The sequence below is a fragment of the Rissa tridactyla genome, chromosome 8 (assembly GCF_028500815.1).
Source record: "Rissa tridactyla isolate bRisTri1 chromosome 8, bRisTri1.patW.cur.20221130, whole genome shotgun sequence".
NCBI lineage: Eukaryota > Metazoa > Chordata > Aves > Charadriiformes > Laridae > Rissa > Rissa tridactyla.
Genome location: NC_071473.1, coordinates 39400458 through 39421057, shown reverse-complemented (window position 1 = coordinate 39421057; position 20600 = coordinate 39400458). Strand labels below are relative to the sequence as shown.

Here is a 20600-nt window from a genome sequence, read left to right as displayed (position 1 = left end):
TGTCAAAAAAAAATAAAATCTTTTTAATCTTTTGGAAAAGCAGCACTACTCAAATTTCAAAAAGGACAGAAGGCGGCTCTTCTCTTCAAATCTGCCAAGATTTATGCTGAGGATTCACATTTTATGGAACAAATGTTTTGGCTTATAAAAGTATGAATCATGTGCATCAGCCTCAGCATTGCAAACGCAGCAGTAACACATCAGGGGAAACATTCCCTCTCAACCCAGCTCCCTAAACGCACACAGGAGAGCTTTCGTAGGCTCTTTTATTCCTAGCACTAAGCACAGTGGGTCCCTCAGGTCTGTCAGCAAAACTTGCAGGTTCCCCTTTCAGTCCAGACCACATTATTTACAATTAATTAGAGAGTGGGGGGCATTTTGGTCAGGTGCAAACACCCCTTCCCTCCCCACTGCCCCCAGCTCAGGCAGGACCCTGCGCTGGGTCCCTTCAGCCCAGCACTAACACAGGCACTGATGGCAATCACACCCCGCAGCTGCAGGGGAACCGGGGCAAAGAATTCACATTTCTTTTAATGTAATTTCTTAAAACTATTTTTTCCTTGTAAGGAAAGCAGCATACAAGTAAACTCTTGCACTACAGCATATACAAAAGCACACCCCGTAGTCTTTCTGTAAGACAGACACCAAGGCTGTAGTCTTTTCGCGCTTACAATACAAATTCTGGATGCCAACAATCACCCTTCAGTAGAACAAACCAAAGAAAGGACCAAGAGCCCAGCAGGACCGGCATGGTCACCAAAAGTTCACCATCACCAATGAGGCTTGCAGCAATGCATATTAAAAAAACCTGACGTACGCTCTTCTATTTAACCACCACATCATAAATTTGTGATGGAACGATCAGCCAGACTGCGCTGCTGCCCCTCCAGGGCTCTGCCGCGGTACTGAGCTCTCCTGCAGCTCAGGCTTCGGTTTCAGCCAGTTCTGAGTGTACAATGTACTCAGGAAAAACAAAATGCTTATGAAATGTTACAGGTTTTTTTGTATATGGATGAAAATTAAGTTCCTTACACCCTTTCCCATGATGTTCCTGAGCCGTTCCCCCAAATACTGTTTTATCGCAATGACTACTTGTAGCATGGGAGTGCAATGCCATTTTTATTATTACAAAACTTAAAAAAACCACAAAGTTCTCCATTAGCCAAAAGTTTACCCTAACCAAATAGCAGTTTGCCATTTGCCTGCTCACAACTCAGTATTGGACAGTCCCTGATGTTTTGCAGAAAGCAGCAGAGGGGTTTTCTTTCCCCAGTTCTGAGTCAATTTACAAGAATCAGGAAAGAAACAGGGCTTCAGTAATTTAATGGAACAATCTGATCTTAGATATTATCACTGTTTTTTCTCATTAATTTATTTGTAAAAAGAAGAAAGTTATACAGTTTAGAAGATCCTTTATAATATTTACTTTATTGTGCACCTCCTCCTTATAAAGGGTGCATGCTATCAGAGCGAAACACAAGTTTCTGCTGCTGGGAGCGCCGGTACTAGTGAGCAACGCTGAACCCAACAGCGGAACCAGCCAAGGCAAGTAAGGCGAACCGACTAGCTGGACCAAGAGGTTTATTTAACCCAGTAAACATCACCGAATAGTATCTTCTGATACCACTTTGTATAATTATAAAATGTAATGAACAAAATTCACTCCCAATACACCAAAATGAAATAAGCCACCAAACAGGGTAGGACTGTCCCGTCCAGCTGGATGTTGGATGTTACAGAGAGGACTTTGGCACAGAAAATTTATACCCTGACTGTTGTTGTTACATTTTCCACCCCTGGATATGTAGGAAACAAACGCTCCTGCCTAATTTCCTGGAGCAATTGGTTTACTCAGTGATGCCTGAAATGAGATCAACTTTTGTTTACATAACAAGTATTAATAGTTATAAAACTGTTCCACTTTTAAGCAAACAAAAAAAAACCCTCCACAACTTCAGTTGTGCAGTGCAAGTCCTACGAAACGCTCATGTGAAGAGCTGATGCCGATGCAGACAGGCTTCCTAAGACCTCCTGGTCCTGTAGTCCCAGTCCTTCCCACCTTTGCCAGGAGCTTGCTGTCTGACAGCAAGTACGGGGCCACTCCAGCGGGCAGAAAGCTGCTATTTAATTATGTTTTAAAAGAAGCAGGTGATGAAATGAAGGCAGGTCTAACTAGCCTCCACAAGATGATGGGAAATCTGCTTCCAAAAATCATGCAACCTCCAAAATAAAGGGAGGACAGCCATCTGAGATGGTCCTTGGATCACGTGCTGTAGAGCAACCAGTACAGCGGATGCATCTCATCACAGCCGAGTTTTCTGAGATCTGCTCCAGCACAAACCACCAGCAGAGGTTTAACCTGCCCCGGGGATCTCAGCTCCTTCCAGACTTCCACCTCCCTCTGTGACTGCGAAAGCGGCTCCTTCCATGCCCTCCTCCCCCCAAACCACGGCTGCTCCACACGTGCACATCCCCAAGGCTACTGTGCCCACTCTCACCCAACCTTCAGCAACACCAAGCAGCAAGTTGATAAATGACAACAGAAAACTAGCTCAGAGCACAATTTTGCTTTTTAAAAGGTACATTACGAACCAGGCACAATTCTGTATTAAAAGAAAAGAAAGTGCATTACCTGTTATGACATTAATGTCCGGGTACTGGCTTTCAGAGAGAGTAACAGCCTTGCTGTCCCGCTCAAACGCCTCTCGAAGCTCCTTCTTAACCGCTGCCGAGCCACACAGCCGGTACAGGCCCACCACCTGCAACCACAAACAGCAGACACACATCAGTCACTTTCCCGCACCGGGGACTCGGAGTCGACATCACCTTCTGCCTCTTCTGGGAAGCCCAACAAAGAGAACTGTTTGTAAATACACATTACGGGAACACAAACAGTGCAAACCCTTAACATCAAATGGTAATGTACAATATCAAACATTACACAAGAGATACAGTTGGGACTGTTAAGCGGTAAGTGAATAACGCTACTGTCCCATAACAGTGAACATGCGGAGCAGTACTTTATTGACAGAACATGAGTTTTAAATCGTAATCGTTTAGTGCTTCGCTCTTACGCAAACTTAGGAAACACAGAATAAGCCAGATAGTAAACGAAATGTAAATTATATTTTATACCAGTAACCAGCGTTTCAAGAGAATTATGTGTACTTCATTATTACATCTATAAGATGCTGTTTTAAAGATGACATGATACTGACTTGCTGGTGTCTCAAATTGTATGAGAAGTTTTATGCAAAGCAGGGGTTATTTATCATGCTCAAGGCGACAGGAACAAAGCCCACAACACTCCTGGACTGAAGTACTAATTCAATCATGTGCTTTCACGCACTCAAATTTTGCATTTTATCGTTATCTACTTTGCATTTTCATGAATGCCATTTATTCAAAGCACTCCTATATTTATTTTACTTTATTTTAATGAACTTCATAGGCAGGTGTACCGAGCAGTAAATAGATAGTTCAAAACTACCATAAACTCAAAAGACACAAAAAAAATCCCCCAAAATACCCTGATTGAGACAGTACTGACTTAGACCATGCAAGTCTGGGTTTGCAAACAAGAAGGAGTATTTGTCTGGCCTTATATGAATTCCTGTTTAAATAAATGTAAGTTTGCCCAATGGAATCTGTACTCCCTCTTTCCCAAGACTGAATGTGATCTAGTATTTGCCTAAGACGATTTATTTTCACTCTGAAGTTGCCTAATGCCACATCTGCAATTCAGGTGGAGATGCCATACCATGCCAATAGCCTGCAGTCTATAGGAAAGTCAAATGTCAGACAAGCACATGGTTAAAGCAAAAAGTTAACAGTATATTTTGCATTTTTGGTTCTCTGTGTGCAAATACACAAATTAGATTTCACGCTCAAAAGCACCAGGTACATTCAGACAATTCAGATCCCAGTCGCTTCATTACCAGTGTTGCCTTGATTACCCAATATCATTTGCATGACTAGGTGCTAACAAGCCCAAAATAAAATGCTGCAATCATGGGACACACACATTGGAAGGAAAAAAACTTCTTTTTTCCACAGATTTGCATAATGTTAGGAGAAGCATTCACAGTAAGAATACACAGTTGTTATCACTCGTGACTTCTAGAAAGTAATTACACAGAAATACCATTTCTGTCTATATTTTTATGACCTAGGTTATAAATAGCAGAGTTAATCTCATAACACCTGGACCTATGTGTCAGCAATTTAAAATAGTACCAGTGGTAGGTGTGACTGCACCTCAATTTCACCTGAGCAAGAACAGGTGTAAAAGAAACCGAGGGCTCACACATGCTGTGGAACAGCACACAAAAGTCTTCCCACCAGTTTCAAATTAATTGCCAAGGAGAACATCCCACCTTAGGACTGCGCATCTTTCTTCCTAACAGACTTCCCGTCTAGCACCCGTAACTGGGGTTCATTTCCATACCTCATTTCTCCTACATATTTTTGCCCATCAGGTTACATCAACCAATAAACTGTGCCAGGACGAAGAGAAGACACTGGGCACTGCTGCTTTACAGCGTTCACCTCCTGTCCTAATTTTGGAAACAACCTGAAGCAAGGCAAGGAGCAGTGGTGTGGGGAAACACTTCAGCCCCTCAGTGTCTCCTCCTCATCTTAATGCTGGGCACAGAGGGATGGCAGGGGCAAGTCTTTGGCATATCGGCTTGGGACTGCACACCCCTTCACAAAGGCTGAGTCGGAAGCATCGATTTCTCACAGTCCTGTTACTCTTCCCACACTACAATGTTCAACAAACAGCAGCAGCAAAGCAAAAAAAGTGACATGTGAAGGTGTTTTTAATTTTCCTCTTTCCCCCTCACTGCTCATGCTCTGCAACAACAGCTATCCCAACACAGAAATATTAACAAAACAGATTAAAATACGCACAGTACCTGACAGCCTCTCTTTTCAATCTCCAGAATGCACTTCTGCATCAGAAGTGGCACCATCAAGCCCGCATTTTCCTTCTCTACAACTTTTCGAGCATCTACCCCGAACATCACGGGCTCCCGATCTGCATCCAGCCCATCAAGAGAGTTCTCCCACTGCTCCATGAGCGACAGCTTGACGTAAATAAGCCCCCTCGGTTCCAGCTTGACAGCCAGCTGATGTGTCTTTGTCACTCGGAAGAGAGTGGGGAGAGCCACGGTTCCATGACAACACACGCGGTTTTTCCGCGGGGTGGGTTCCCAGCTGAACACCACCAGCTTTAAGTGCTGAGCGTTTTCAATTTCTATGTTGAACGTGTGGTCCATATCTAGAAATGCAGTCCTACACGTGAGCAGGGCTGTTCTTGCTTTGTTTACTGAGTCAACCTGTATCGCACAGAAGACATCTTTTGAGTCTATTCTTGGTGGTTTTAAGTCCTCAGCACCATAAAAGTGAATGCTCATGAGTCCCGAGATGTACTGGGAGCACTTGGGTTGATCGGAAAAGTTATAGTGTCTGAAAGCATCGATATCTATTTCAGTTTTACCACCGTTGCTTGGAAAGCTCTCCTTTCCTTTCCCACACTTGGTTTCATGCCCGTGTTTACCTGATTTGGTTATAAGTTCGGGAGAGTCGCCGTCACTGAGGTAACCACCTTTGTTGAAGGACTTGGAGCTCCTCGAGCTTTTCTTTTTGTAGGTGTGCTGTGACAACACACTGCTGTCGAGATGGTAACGACTTATCACATTCCTGCTGGCAGTGGTGGCTGAGTTCCCGGAAGATGGCAAAGACACGGTATGGCTTGTATCCCGGCAGCTACCTTTCAGCAGGGAAGGAGGGTTATCTGAACTAGTATGGCTTGAAGTTCCCTTGACACTCAGTTTCCTGCTCAGCTCTGGCAGCTTCTTCATTTTCATGGAAAGCTTCCTCACAGTCCTGGGAGATTTAATTCTATCGGGGAAAGGCCAGTTGATTGATCCACTTTTTTTCAGAGGACTGGGACTTGGAGGAGAAACCTCTGTTGAAGGTATGTCAGTCTTGTGTGCAAGTACAACTCCAGACCCTTTAGGAGAAAAGAGAAGGAATAATCATTTTCAAACTGCTCAGTAAGTGCAGTTAGCTGCAATGAAAAAATAAGTATTCCACTAGGGGAAAACATCTGTCACAACTTGATAAACATAATTCATTCAGACAACCATCACTCATTCATCAGTCAGATGCTCACGAGCTCTCAGAAAGCTGTACTCTGCTGACTCGGTCAGACAAATTTGGCAGTTCACAGTCAGAAGTCAGATTTGTTCTGCTTTATAGAGATGAAAGGGCCAGAAACTACGTATAAACAAAGGAGCTACTTCACCCACTGCATTCGGCTCGATCCGCTTGCGCTGTATTCCCTGCACAAGCAGATGCGGCTGCATTCCCGGGGCACCGGTGCAACAAAACCAGCCTTAAATGGGAAAACACTGGAATATGGCAAATGCATCCTTGTCTACGAAGCAGTTAGCTATACAGCTGACACATAAGCGTTGTGCACTCCTCTTAAGCCTAGAGGACAGACTCTAGTGAAGAATACAGCTACACTCTTGGGCATGTCCCTCTGTTGCCCAAAAGAGCCCTAAATCCTTCCTGTGCGGACACAGGCAGTGTCTCACACCTCTTCTTCCACTTCTCTCAGCTCCTCCTTTCCACCTCAGGATGAGGAACACAACAAGGATTTATTCACTCCAAAAGCTGCCTCCTGCACTGCCTCATTCCTGCCGGCAACCCTCTGCCTTTCCTAGCACAACCATCCCACGGCAGGGATTACAGCTGCACAGTTCCCAAGCGACATCGTCGCGGGAAACCACCCACCTTTCAAGGTACCAAAAAGAATTCATTAAAAAAATCCTACCAGCAGGCACTGATGCTGAAGAGGGGAAAAAGGAAAAAGAGTCCCTCAATGTAGCAGTAAAAGACAACTAATGAAGGAACACGATCAGGCATAAGCCAGTACTGCACAGTGAGGAACCTGCGCTTCACCTCATGCTCCAATACTCAGAGAAATCCAAACACCAAGTTATAGCTCAAGCTTTTCTCACTTTCACCAGCATGAGGCAGTAACGACTGTAGAAAAGGCAACGAATTTACACGAGTTAATGAAGCATGCAAGAGGGGAACTGAGGCCAGAATGACAGACAGTAATAAAATTCCATGAGTACTTTCACTTAGAGTCACTTTTCTATCCCTTGAAAAAACAATAGCTGTTCTCACTGGAAATAACCACCCCATTCACTCATCACTTTGCGAATTCTAGCAGCTCCCAAGAGGACTCGCACAGCTTTGCCTGTGGAGGGTCGGGTGCCACGGAGCCCCTAAGCACACTAGCCCAGTCAGCCTGAGCAGCTCACAGAGACTAGCAGCTACATCCATCGGTCATCCTCCCCTTGCCGCCCAGGGAAAGGGAGAGTCTGTTTACACCACAAAAAGAAAGAAAGAAGCGTTGCTTCCTTGAGATACTCAGCAAATCATACTTTACAGAGGTTACTTCTGCAGATTTCTCAAAGGCTTACTGCTTTAATTCTAAACTAATCACTAAGTCCAAATCACCACACAGACAGTGATTTTTACAAGCCCCCTGTTCATCCAGATTCGTTTTTGCCATTTAACTATAACTTACTTTTTATACTTCACTTAGCTTAAACAGTTAAATCAGGCAATCTGGTCTTTGACCAAAGTGATTTGTTGTGTTTTTGGCCCCATCCCCCCCAAAAAAAAGAAAAACCTCTACAAAGACTAATTCTGGTCCCAATAGACCTTTGGCTTTAATAACTTTTGCAGATAGGTGCTTGAAAGAATATCTTTATAAGAGAAAGTTTCAGTTATGACAAATAATGTATAGAATCTGTTCTCCAGAGCCAACAGAGGAAAATTCATTTAGCCCTGCATCTCGCGGAGTGAGTCCCCTCGCAGGGGAAGGGCTATTTCCAGCACGCCTGCTGTGCTTTTCTGGCAAGCAGCTAGTTAGAAATGTGGTGTTTGATAAAAGCGGACAAAGCCTTCCCTTGTACTGCAAATCACAGCACGGTCCCACTGGTGGGCTGGCCGGGAGCACTCTGTAGCAATCAGTGCCATACTTCAGCCCGCTAACATTAATCTTCCCTTTCTGTCAAAAGTCCCTGGCACAGGCTTGGAAAAGGGAGGCCAGCAAATTAAATTTCCCCCCAGCTCATTAAAACTGAAGAGTCAATCTAACACTATGCCTTTTATGTGTCCAACTTCTGCTGGGTCCAGCACCAAACAGTTAAAATAAAATATGCGGCTGGAAGAAACTTAACAGTCGAGTATTATGGAGGATGGTATTCCCATCAGCATTGAGCCACATGTTGTTCCACTAAAACCAGCAACGTGCTGAGGTATGCACGCAATTTTGAAGAGTGTACATGACACAGCTCTGAACAAGCTGCAAAAGGAGCTATAGGATGGGCCGGTAACACTTCACTTCCCAGCCTGCCCATCTGATACAGGTTTCTCAGGAGGGTGCCAGAGGAACTGAGCTGCGCCTCCTGTCTTTTACAAACTTACCGAGTTTTTTACCAAGTTACAAGGCTGTGCTGCAGACAGGCTCCTCGCTGTCCCTGTCCCACTCACTCTGCCACCACACATCCCGTCTCAGCAGTTAAACTTCAAAAATACCCTAAATGGAAGGATGGTAGGAGGAGATGAAACTTAAGAGGCACCTGTCACGTAAATGACTACCAAGGCAGCAAAGGGATGGTCAGCTTTATGTGATGCAACTGACTACACATATATTATGTATATAAATATAATTTATTTATTTTTTTACAGTGACAGTCCCTGTCACTGGAGGTTTTCAAGATGTGACTGGACAACATGCTAGGTAATCTCATCTAGGCTCCTCTTCCCACCAAAGGTTAGACCAGATAATCTTCCAAGGTCCTTTCCAACCTGGGCTGTTCTATGATATGCTTTCCAGAAGCTTTAGCAGTACGAGTAAGAGAAAGAAAAATAGCTTTTGAAGGACAATGCAACCCAAGTCCAAGTGACTTGGCATCAAAAGTGGCTGCATCCATCAACTCTTTGTTCAGCTTGACTAGTAAAGCCACCTTTACTTAGCTCAGCTCATGGCTATGTGAGAGGATAAAGCCTTTTCATGACCACAGGCACAGCTGGGGAGACACGACCAGCCCGGGGGAACACAGCGATCCATGAACCCAGACCCATCTCCCAGCCCGCCTGGCCAGCCACCCATGGGGCAATCACTGCTGTTCCCTCGGTGGCCCAGGGGAGCTCCAACAGACCGTACCCTTACACCACGCTGCCCCAGGACAAGAGAGGACTCCAACTATCTCAAGCACTTACAACACAGCCCCTGCCAGATGTAGGCAATGATTCAGCACAGCAAAAATGCTTGTCTGACCCTGCTCAACTCTGTGCACATGCGCTCGGGCACATACATCGCTGCCATACCGACCGCCAGCAGCGCAAGCTCTTTTACAGGCATATTTCATTACCTTATTTATTCTACACATAACATTCCTCATTGCCTAAGGTAGGATTTCTGAGTTATTTTGAAGTTCCTCAGAAAACCTGTAACTTATTTTTGTGACTATGAGTTGACGTAAATGAATAAATCAGAAAACTACCAGTTCCTTATTGCAGCAAACTATTGCAGTATCAAATGGCCACTCTCATAGCTAATGGAAACACTGAGATCTGAACAAACTAAAGTTGGTATGTAATTTAATTTTTCCTACCATTTTCCAGACATACTTAATAAGTACACTACATCTAGCACTGAAAGCGTCTCTCTCAAATAACGGCATTGTTGAAGCTCTAAGCCATTTCATTTTAAAATGGAAAAAAAAAAAAATTACAATTTACATGGAGGGTTTATAACTTTCAAAACGAAGGTGTCCCTCCTGCCTAGATTTTTCATTCTTCTTATTACTTTTAAATCAACCAAATGGTTTATTGGGAAAATGTGTTAAAAATGAAAAAGTGGCAAATCAAAACAGAAAAGCCCAAATACCTCAAAATTGTTCTTGTAGCAAACAATAGGCAAGTGGAAAAGGGCTACTGTTCTTCTGTGCTAGATGCCACAAGAAATACTGATTTGGATCCTCAACTGGCAGAAGTGGCAGAGCTCTACTGACGCCAGAGGCTGCGAACTTACTTAGACACAGACCCATTACCCCTTCTCCTCCTCAGACAGTTCCAGACCTGTTCTGATAGAAAACTTCAGAGTAGAACTGTAAATTCCATCAAGAGAAGAATTCATGCTATATCAAATTCAAGCAACTTCTATTAAGATATAAGGAAAGCATCACCTCACCCCATCAGCAACCAGGGAATAAAATCCTTAAAAAGACCTAAAAGAACTTTTAAAATGGGGATAGAACGGAATTATTTCTATGTAAGGTCTTAATTATCTAAATAAATGGAAGAATCTCCTCCTTTAACCTGTTAAAAAAAAAAAAAGAGAGTCTTTTTTACCCCCTATAAAAATTACTATTTTGACCAATGCAGTTTCTGAGGCCTCCAAGTTCCATCCCACGTAATGCTTCAGAGTCAAGGAACAGAGAAATTATTAAAAGGGTGAAAACCCTACCATTACGGAATGACATGATGGTAGTTTGTTTTCTTCGAACACTTCACACACTGACATTAATTAAGCTGTGACAAACCCATCCACCCAGGGATCACTTTTGTGGGAGCAACAGATATAAAATAAATTGCTTTAAATAGCCCATTAATTAAAATGTGAAGTGATTACAGAGTAACCTCCAGAGGCTCCCGCATGCCGAGGGGTGAAGGGGCTGACAGCTGCCTGCTCTTCATCCCGGCGGCGATCCCCAGCATCCTCGAGGGTGGTACCTCATTACAGAGGGGAACAAGTCTGCGCGACAGCACTTCAGGTCTCTCACCACACTTAAACGAGTTTGGTATCTACAAACAGGCATGAGTTCATTGCAGGTATTTTAAACATTAATGATTCCGGGATGCACATGGGCCACAGCGGGCTCCACTCAGACGTTGGCGTCACACCGAGATGACGCCAGGCACTGCCTGCGTGGGCTGCTCTCATGAAGATTTCCTCCCTCACTGGGTCTTTCATGGCACAAAAAGCAGCTTCATCCCTGTTTCCCCACTCAAAGGATGTAAACAGTTACTCAGTACAAATCAGAAACTGAAAAAGGCAACACCGATTTTAAAGGAACTGCTTCTGCTACATCCTTTTGCCTCTTTCACCAGCAGGTGTTTACGGTATCATCACCCCATGGATCAGAGGCACACGCATGAATAAGCCTTCCACCTTCAAAACCAAGTGCACAAGCTCCCCAAAAGCTCACTGACAAACTGGCTTCAGCTCCGCAGGAGAAGGAGGGAGTAGAGGGACCTTCCTGCCACAAACCAGACCTTTTTTTATCTCAAAACGTATCTCAAACATTACGCAAATATTTCACATGAATGCTTTTCTGCCTCAGGAAACCAAGGCTCCTTGCACTTAAATCACAAAACATCTTCCATCTGGGAAAAAAAAAAATAAAAAATTAAGCAAACAGTATTTGAAACTGTGGAAGGAAACCGGTAAATAGGATCTGCTGCCCAGTGCACTCTATGTATACCGCTGGAAGCTCTCTTGCAACATCTAAGCTTACAAAATATTTTCCCGCACTGTCCCCAAAAGATGTATTTGAAAACTAGGATAGCGGTCACGGTCTAAGCGGCGAAAGAGCACTGTAGCTCCAATTATGATCTAACTCAAGCTCCAGTCAGCGTGCATTAGGGTGAAGTGGGCATATGGTATCAACCTTCGCTTCCTACAACTTTGAAGAGAAATCCATTTACGGAGATTCCTACCAGGATTTTCCATCCAGACAGCTAACACAGGTACATTTTCAGCAGCAAAAGCACAGCCCAGATCCTGACAAGCTGCAATGCATGAGTCCTACCGGGATGTCTCTGAGATACAGGCTCATGCAAGATGATCCCACTGATGAGGTAGAGACTATAAGTAATCCTCCAACAGTAATCCTCCCCAAAAGTAAAAATATTACAAATTCTTCAGAAGGCACTATTTAGAGCTCTACGATGTAAATCTATCGCAGGAGCCGACATTACAGAGGGGTGTTTTTCTGCAAGGTTTTGCAGGTCATACACACGTCTAAAAACAAACAGTTAGAGTTCAGTCCTAAACAGCTGTAAAGAAAGTTTACTTTAACCTTTTACATGTGCAAAAAACTATTAATGCAATATGAAAAATTCAACACATAGCAAAAATATTCCTATTTTCCAATCATAACCATTTGCCTGTGCAAGGAGACATCAAATTAATAACAGCCTCCAGTGTCCTTTCCACTTACATTCTTCTCCCACGGACCTAAGAGCACGAGCTGGCACTATGTTTCTATGTTACTAACTCAGAACCAGATTATCTTCTTACTCTTACCTTTTGTGTACTTTTCATAAACAAAACACATGAATTATTTTCCCAAGCTCTGCTACAGGGGCGCCTTATTTTTAATCAGTTCCTTTTCAAAAGCCAGCATGGCTAGAATTATTCACAAAGGAATTACCTGACAAATCCTATTAACATAAATGGCATTTACTGTAGAAAGTAACCAAATTAACACCAGGAACTGGCAGTGTAAATTAAGACTATGGGACAAATTAGCACCTCTACAACTATGATCCATTTTATGGATAGCATTTAAAGGAAACAGCTATTTGCTGCTGTGTTTGAAAAGACTGCTAATAACTGAATTCTATCATTTATATTTTTTTCTTAATCTTCTGTCTAATAAAGACTCTCTCAAAAAAATAACAAAAAGAAAAAGAAAAAATCCACAAACATTTTCTTTCTACAAAGTTGGAAATACAAATAAGGCAGCAATGTTTAAAATTTTAAAGGTGAAATTGATTCCATTATCCAAAGAAGAAAAGAGCAAAGTGAACAATTATATATTTTGTTGGCTTTTATAGTGCCCCACTGTTTTCTGTCTATGCTTCTCAAAATCTAATGTTTTAGACTTTAATGCCAACCAATATTGACATATATAAAATCGTATCAGTAAGAAAGATAAGCAGACTTTTCCCCAAAGCAGTAATTGTGTATTTGTCAGGAGTTACTGCTTGATGGTCGGTCCCAGCTCTCCAAGAACACAGACATCGATGTCATTGCAGTTGTGTAATTCAAACAAGGTCCTACCACAAATAAAGTTTAATTGGCCATGTCGCCCTTCACACAGTAATCTTGTATGGATGAGCTGTCATCTTAAATTTGACTGGAAATAACTGTAGACACCTTAACTGGATTAAAAAGAAGAACTAAGCCATTTCTCCGTAATAAAGCCGATTACCGAGCAGCAGGGATCCACTTCTTCATCAATTAGTCTATTCAACGCGATCACCATTCAATACATGCAAAAGGAGAGCTGCATTTAAAGTAGCTTAATTAGCTCCATGCATAACAAACCCATCAGGGGGAATTCATAACACTTTTCTCCTGGTTTCATGAGACACTTTAAATGGGCATTTTGCTTTCAGAAATAAGTGTTTCTTCAGTGGGAAAGCAATTTTGACTTTCTTCCTCTTGCATAAGGGGATTTATTTTTTTTAAAAAACAGTCACCTCTATATTGGAAGACTAACCATGTAAACAGGGGCAAAAGAGTTTGCAGGACACACACATCTTTCCTAAATGCTTACTGACCTCTCCAAAATGCCAAGGGCTCCAACGGAAAAAAAAAAAAAAAGAAAACTACCAAAGAACACGTTATTTTATCTTTCTTGTAAGCAAATACAATCGGTCTAACTATTTATTGCAGCTATAAAGTGATCTATTTGTAAATAAATCCCCGATAACTTTAACACACTTTGCAACTAAAAATACCCTCGTATCTACAGCATTTCCACAAAAAGAACTAAATGTGAGCTCCCAGAAGAGAAGACCGGCTGTTTTTTTCTCACTCTGTTTACAGCAGTTGCTTTGGTGCCTTTGAAAACAAGCCCCGTTCCCAGAAGCAATCTCCGCACTGGGAATCCAGGCAGAGTGGCTCCCGGCACGCCGGGACATGGGGCCAGAACCCTCTGGGATGGCATGGATAGACGCGGGCAACTTGGAGGACAATGCCGGTGCTTCAGGTCCTCCCTGCTGATCTGGGCAGAGATACAGGCTCTTAAACGTCAGTGCAGAGAAAGCATAAACTCTCTCCAAAGAGGGGAACCTGGAATTCCCTGCCTCCCGAACTTTACACCAAGTTTCTAGCTCTCAACAGGATACTAGGGTTAAGGTCAAGATAATGTAAGATGCATCAGTAATTAAAAATAATACCTTTTTGGAAAGGGTTGGTTGGTTTGTTTTCTGCGTACTTTTGTTTGGTGTGGTTTTGTTTTTGTTTGGCTTTTTTCAATAGACTGGGAAAAATCCTTAATAAGATTCTGAATTCACACACTAATGGAATTATGGAAATGAGACTATCGAACACACCGCCAAAGATAACAAGGAACAAAGAGGCTGACTTCTGAAAGTGAAAACCACTCCTCTCCAGGCTATTAGATTCACCCGAGACAGTCAACAAGACAGCAACTACAGAAAGCGACGTGATGAATAGCGCTTACATGGTCTTCCAAAAATTCTTTATTAAAAAGTCCCAGACAGCAAGTTAAAGAAAATTCTGCAGACATTAAGTAGGTTTGGGGCTGGAATTCAAGGCCAAGGTCGGACACTAACTACCAAAGGGAACCCAACCTCTCCTCACACCACTAGGCTTTAGCAAGCTCGCCTTGCAAAGCCTTAGTCTTCAGGGAGGTGGGGGGCAAAGAGCACAGAGGACAACCGTACCTGGACGTGCCATGAACAAACTGACTGAGAAACCACTGCCCAGCTCTACATTTGGCAGGTTACAGCCTCACAATTTGATAATTTTTTATGAACTTGACTTGGGTTTCCTCTGAAATTTGCTTGATAAAGATAAAAGGACAGGAAAGAGAAAAGAGAGACATAAGAATGGTTTATTACTCCTCTAAAAGGAAAATGAGGACGACACACTTGCATATTCCTGAACACTCTTACCTGTTGAAGGACACTTGAAGGCAGAATTGTCTTCTACTGGTGGACCACCGGCAGCCTTGCAGGCAAACCTCTGCCGGTGCTGCTGCACCTGCTCCCCAGGATGCACAGCATCTGCCTGACTCGCTTCGCTGGGCTGAGCCATCCGAATGTCCCCCACACTCTCCATGGAACGTGGAGGACCCTCGTGGGGACTCATGGCTGTCCCCAAGTCACCCCCAAGCAGGGTTTTGTACCGACCCCCCAGGGAGCCCACAGCAAGAGGGCTATTCACAGCAGAAAGGCGGACCCTCGGCAAGTTGGGTTCATCATCTTCAGGGATGGGGTTGTACCATATTTCTCCTTCATCATCTGCATCGTTATCCTCACCGAAGTCCAAAGCCGCGCTCCTCGGCAGGGCTCGTGTGGGATGCTCCCGCCCCACCGGCGACATGGAAGGAGCCCACGGCACCGCGGGCTCAGGCAGTGGGACAGGAGATTTGGGTACCGGGATAACAGACCCCTGCGCTTCCTTACAGCCATCTTCTTCTTCCAGAGGAGGAGGAGGAGGAGGAGGAGGTCGGTGTGTGCTCTGCTGCAGCCAGCTGCGTTTCTTAGAAACAGTAATGCTGTTCATCTGCGGCCGATGCTCGGAGACCTCGGTGGCCTGAGGGGACTTGGGCTCCTTCCTGCTTCTCGAAGCTATGTAAACATTTTCTATTAAATCTGTTCCCAGAAAGAAAGGCAAAAAGAGAAGGAAAGACAAATGTTTAGAATATTGTTTTGCTTTTGAGAGGTCAACACACACACACTGTTGTACAACATTTGCATTAGACCTCATCTGAAAGGATAAAAGATAAGTTGATGCGATCATAAAATTAGATTTCAGCCTGTCAAAGCAGAATGCGCCCATAATTAACAAAGAGTCAGGCTTGTTTGGCTGTATTTTTAACACTATGTAATTTAGATAAATGGCAGTGAGATAGCTCTCCTGAAAGGTCACGCATACTTACATAGAAACGGCTGCTTTTTGTCTGCCAAGTTCAGGTACGATTGGTTTGAAAAGTTGCTATGTAGTATTTTTCCAGTTTACTTATGCCATGAAGAAATAATCCCTGCTTTTGGTATAACATACTACTTAAATGTCTACAAAAAACCCACATAGATTCACTTTAGATTTATAAATAAATAAAAAATAGGGTATCTCTTGCACGAAAACCTCCAGAAAGGACTGTCCTCACTAGCTTTATCCTATAATTAAGACAGAAGCATCCCCTGATTCGTGGGGAATAAAATGAAACACACCGTCCTGAACGGAAGGAAGGAAGGAGGAAGAAGAAATGTAGAAAAGTTTTTAAATACTTCATTACACAACAAAAATTTCATGCAATGCCTAATCAAATTCCACTGACTGCTCCCCAAACTTGACACAATTTCTTTAAAGCGATGGCCAAGCATTTAATTATGCATCGAAAAAGCCACTCGCACTTGAGCCCCTGGTCAGAGCCCATCGAAGCAGCCCACTCCGCAGCCGTGCCCTATCCCCAGCATCCCATCTGGGCAGGTGGGACCACGCAAGGAGTGGGCACCTCACCCCGGAGCAGGCACCAGCCCCTTCGCCAGGGCCATAAGGAGAGCTGCAACCACATCCCAATTAAAAAGAGGGAAGGGAGGTCAGAGAACCCTCACAGCTCCTCTGGGAGAGCCCAGACAGGGTCTGCTCAGCCACTAAGACTAAACGAGGATAACTGCATTCTCATAAAACAACTTGTTTTCACGCGAAGCCCTCCGTAACTGGAAATTCCAGGTGGGAGCAGCTATTTGATACTTCCTGAACATCATTCTCAGTGAAAAGTTATTTACACACCAATAACGGATGTTAAAATAGGGACGGGTCTCTGGAGGGCTCAAGGAGCAGCTCTGTACATCCAGCTAAGTTCGCTGTAGGCAGGAAAAAGACTGTCACTTGAACACCTTCCCTTCCACCCTCTTTTCACGTTTGTACATTAATGACAGAAGAGATCCTTGATAAGATCTGAAACACCACCATTTCATTTGATGAAAGATTCATCATTTGGTGATTTTTATATTTTTATTTTTTTTTAAAACGTGAGGTTTACTTTGTAACTGCAATATGAACACTGTTTGTGATCTGAATAATTAACTTGGTTCAAAGAACGAACAAAATGAACCATGCTCATTTTGAAGCCTGCGCACACCTCTGCTGCAGCGCTTTGCTGCACGGGGGCCTAAGTCAGTCAATTAACAGAATCTGAGGCAAACGTGAAAGCAGGGCTGAGGACGCAGAGCTCTGGCAAAGTTTCAGTGATTTGGCAGCAACCGTATTCCTCCCCCACCCACGGCCTGGACATGTAAGTGTGGCATTGTAAAGGTTCCCCTTTACACAGTTTCACCACTATTTCAAATAAGAGCTAACCAAAAGGACGGGGAACTAGACTGCAGTGGGCACAGGGTTATGCCTACACTTCCAAGAAGTCAGTTTGGATTGGGGACTTCTTGGGTGGGCATCCTCCTGCTGGTGACGGCCACCTGGACGCCAGCCCTCCGCTTGTGCATGGACAGCCCAGGGAGCGGTCCCTGCTCCGGCAACGTGAATAGATGGAGCATCCGAGAGCTGCACTTCCACGAACAAAAATATCCTTTCCTTCCTGCTTCACTCAGCCAGCCTACAATTCCCAAAACAGCGGCTCCCGAGAAGCGCAACGTGCCTAAATACGCATCCAGCGACACATCCAGCGTCAGCCTCCGGCAGCCCGCGGGTGCCAGCGGCAGCCAAGGCGCAGAGCAAACCCCGCTTTGTTTTCACCATCCACCCGGGTACCTCAACAACAAGCCATCCGCAGGAGCTCACTGCAGAAACATTAATAACTGAGTAGCTCCGGCGCACTCCAACAACCCCGCTGCTTGCAGGGACACGTCGCCCACCCCACGAATTCAAAACCACCCCGTCTCCGAAGTAGCCAAGGAGGTGCCAGAAGTCACCGATTCTAAGTGTTCGCTGAACCTCACCCAGGCAACGCGCTTCCATCTAAATCTTCCAACTCGCAGCTTTTTTACAACAGGTAGCACCATTTGCAAGCGCTGCCTCCCCTTTATTCGAACTTGGCCCTGATCCTGAAAGCCCTCATGCCTGTGTTTATTTTAGTAACAAACTGTTTCACATGCAAGTATCTGCACAACCAGCGGTTCAGTATCACAGAGCAAGTTTTCAACGTCGTTAGCTGTTATAGTAATGAGCCAATTTTAAATAAATACAAAGCTTTCAGAGACACACAGATCAGGCACGTACTTTTGGTTCTAGAGCAAAGGTTCATTCAGAAGAATGCCGTCTACTCTCCATTAGTACTCTAATGTATTTAATATATTCTAAAAATATGCATTAAGCCTCCACACAAATACAGAACAAGACAACGGTTCCTTCCCAAAAGGCTTCAATATGGTGTTGAATAAATAAAAAAAGAGGAAAAAAAAAAGTCAGGTATTCCCTTTACTCCCTTCACCTTCCCCTCTACCAAAATAAATAAATAAATAAATAAATCGCTATTTAAATTTAAAGCATTATGGTAACAACACACATATGCTCAGAAACCAGAGCCTCAATGCTTCAGCCCATCTGAGGTCAAAATTGATATTCTGCCTCTTACGTGGGCGTGTAAAATATTTCAAGATGATACTGTGCACTGCTTTTCAGATAGTAATGAGAAGGGGAGCAGCCTTTTCCAGTCTCTCCATATATGGATCAAAACAATTCACGGTTCTTCTGGTTGTAATAGCAGCTACTTAAACACATTTTTTTTCGTTAAGTTTCCTCATAAAACTAAGAAATATAGTAACTCTGTATTTAAACGGAACAACAGCAAGACTAAAAATCGATCTGTAAGCTTTCAAGTGCATCATTTAAAAAAAAAAAACAAACCAAACCAGCAGCAAACAAAAGCCAAAGGATGACAAACAAGTCATATGATAAGAAAACGTGTGGGGATTCACACAAAGTAGTGGTCTACATTCAAGAACGTCTTATTTAAACGAGGAATTTTTATTGCCGAGAAGAACAGCAATTACGGATGTGAGGATGTAACCGCTGAGGACTGATTCAAGACCCTAAATTTAGATTTGCTGAAGTGCCTGATCGCCGTTCACAACAAATCTGAAGGTTACACAAGACACGCAAAAAAGGCAAAAAACTTTTCCAAACGCGAGTAAACAGCTCATTTAACTGCACTGCACTCCGGCAGCTCCACGGAAAACCCTATGGGGTTTCGGGCTCTGTTGCTGTTTACTTACCGTTTATATAAGCTGGCACTGCCCAATGAAAATAAAGTTCGCTTTTAAAGAGGGGCGATGGGCTTGAAACACCGCGTGAGGAGCCAACCAGCCCCCAGCCGCGGCAGTCACCCCAGCGCCCGCTTTTTGCTTTAGCGGCATTCCCATCCGGCGCCTTAAAATATAAACGCAAAGTACACGCTGCAATAAACAACCTCACAGATTTGGGGAGACAAATCAGGTCTTTCGGAGATACTGAAAAACTAGTTTTGGTTTGTTTGTTTGTTTCTCCAAAGCGCCATTCCACCCACTCGCGCAGCCTTCTCCCCCGCTTTTAAGAGGAATACCAAAAAAGTTAACTCCTGGAAGCGGAGAGTTGCCCCGTTTCGGCAGGGAAAGCCGCTCCGGCGGGGAGACGGCCGGGAGCAGCGCCGGGGACCGGGCACCCCGCTCCGCCGGCGCCCGCCGGACTCCTCGCCCCCCTCGGCACCGCCCGCCCGGGCCGGCACTTACCCTGCGGTGCGCAGCCCCCGCCGTGGCGGTGCCCGCCGCCCGCCGCCCCTCGCTGGGACCTCCTGCCCCGCAGCTTGGAGAGCGTCCTGCGGAGCGGCTCGGCCATGCCTCAGGGCGCTGCCTCCCCGCCGCCTTCAGCGGGCGCTGCCCCGCGGCCGGCGGGACCCGGCGCCCCCCCTGCGCGGCGGCGGCGGCGGCAGCCCCGCGCCGCGCTGCCCCATGGCGGGCTGGCTCCGCGGGCCCGGCCCCGGCTCCGCCGCGCACATACTTGGCATAGCTGAGCGGGGTGAGAGGGCGCCCCGCAGTGCGCATGCCCCGCCGCCGCACGGGGGGCGCCGCCCCGCACCGGGGCCGCCGCTCGCCACCGGGCCATCGCCCAGCGCCGCCCCCGCCCGGCGAAGTGGAGAGGGGGCGTCGCCCCCGGCCCGCCTGAGGGGAGCCGGACCTGGGGGTGCAGAGCCAGCGGGACCACCTGTGCCCGCCGGAGGTGGCCCGGGCTCCCGGGGCTAGCGCAGGTGGGTGGGCAGGTCGCCTCCCCCGCCCCCCGGTCCGTCCTGCCCGGGCACCAAATCCCCCATCAATAGCCGGGGTTGTACTCGGAGTGGTCTTCGATTCACCTCGGGGTGTCCCCATCCCTGGAAGTGTTCCAGGCCAGGCTGGATGGGGCTTTGAGCAGCCTGGTCTAGTGGGAGGTGTCCCTGCCCAGGGCAGGGGGGTGGGAACTGGATGATCTTTAAGGTCCCTTCCAACCCAAACCGTTCTATGATTCTATAATTCTGTCATCGTCTCTGTCAGCCATG

At 45.2% G+C, this 20600-nt stretch overlaps 1 protein-coding gene across 2 annotated transcripts in view; it reads right to left on the bottom strand.

The window, feature by feature from the left end:
• SYDE2 (synapse defective Rho GTPase homolog 2) overlaps window positions 1-20032 on the bottom strand; it is a 31439-nt gene extending 11407 nt beyond the window's left edge. For both annotated transcript variants that reach the window (XM_054212767.1, XM_054212769.1), the window contains exons 1-4: window positions 19801-20032; window positions 15028-15729; window positions 4917-6016; window positions 2633-2759 (exon numbers count right to left, since the gene is read on the bottom strand). In XM_054212767.1, the coding sequence (XP_054068742.1) occupies window positions 2633-2759; window positions 4917-6016; window positions 15028-15729; window positions 19801-19906 (2035 nt within the window). In that variant the 5' untranslated portion in view covers window positions 19907-20032. The remainder of the gene's footprint in view (window positions 1-2632; window positions 2760-4916; window positions 6017-15027; window positions 15730-19800) is intronic.
• Between the last annotated feature and the right edge of the window lie 568 nt (window positions 20033-20600).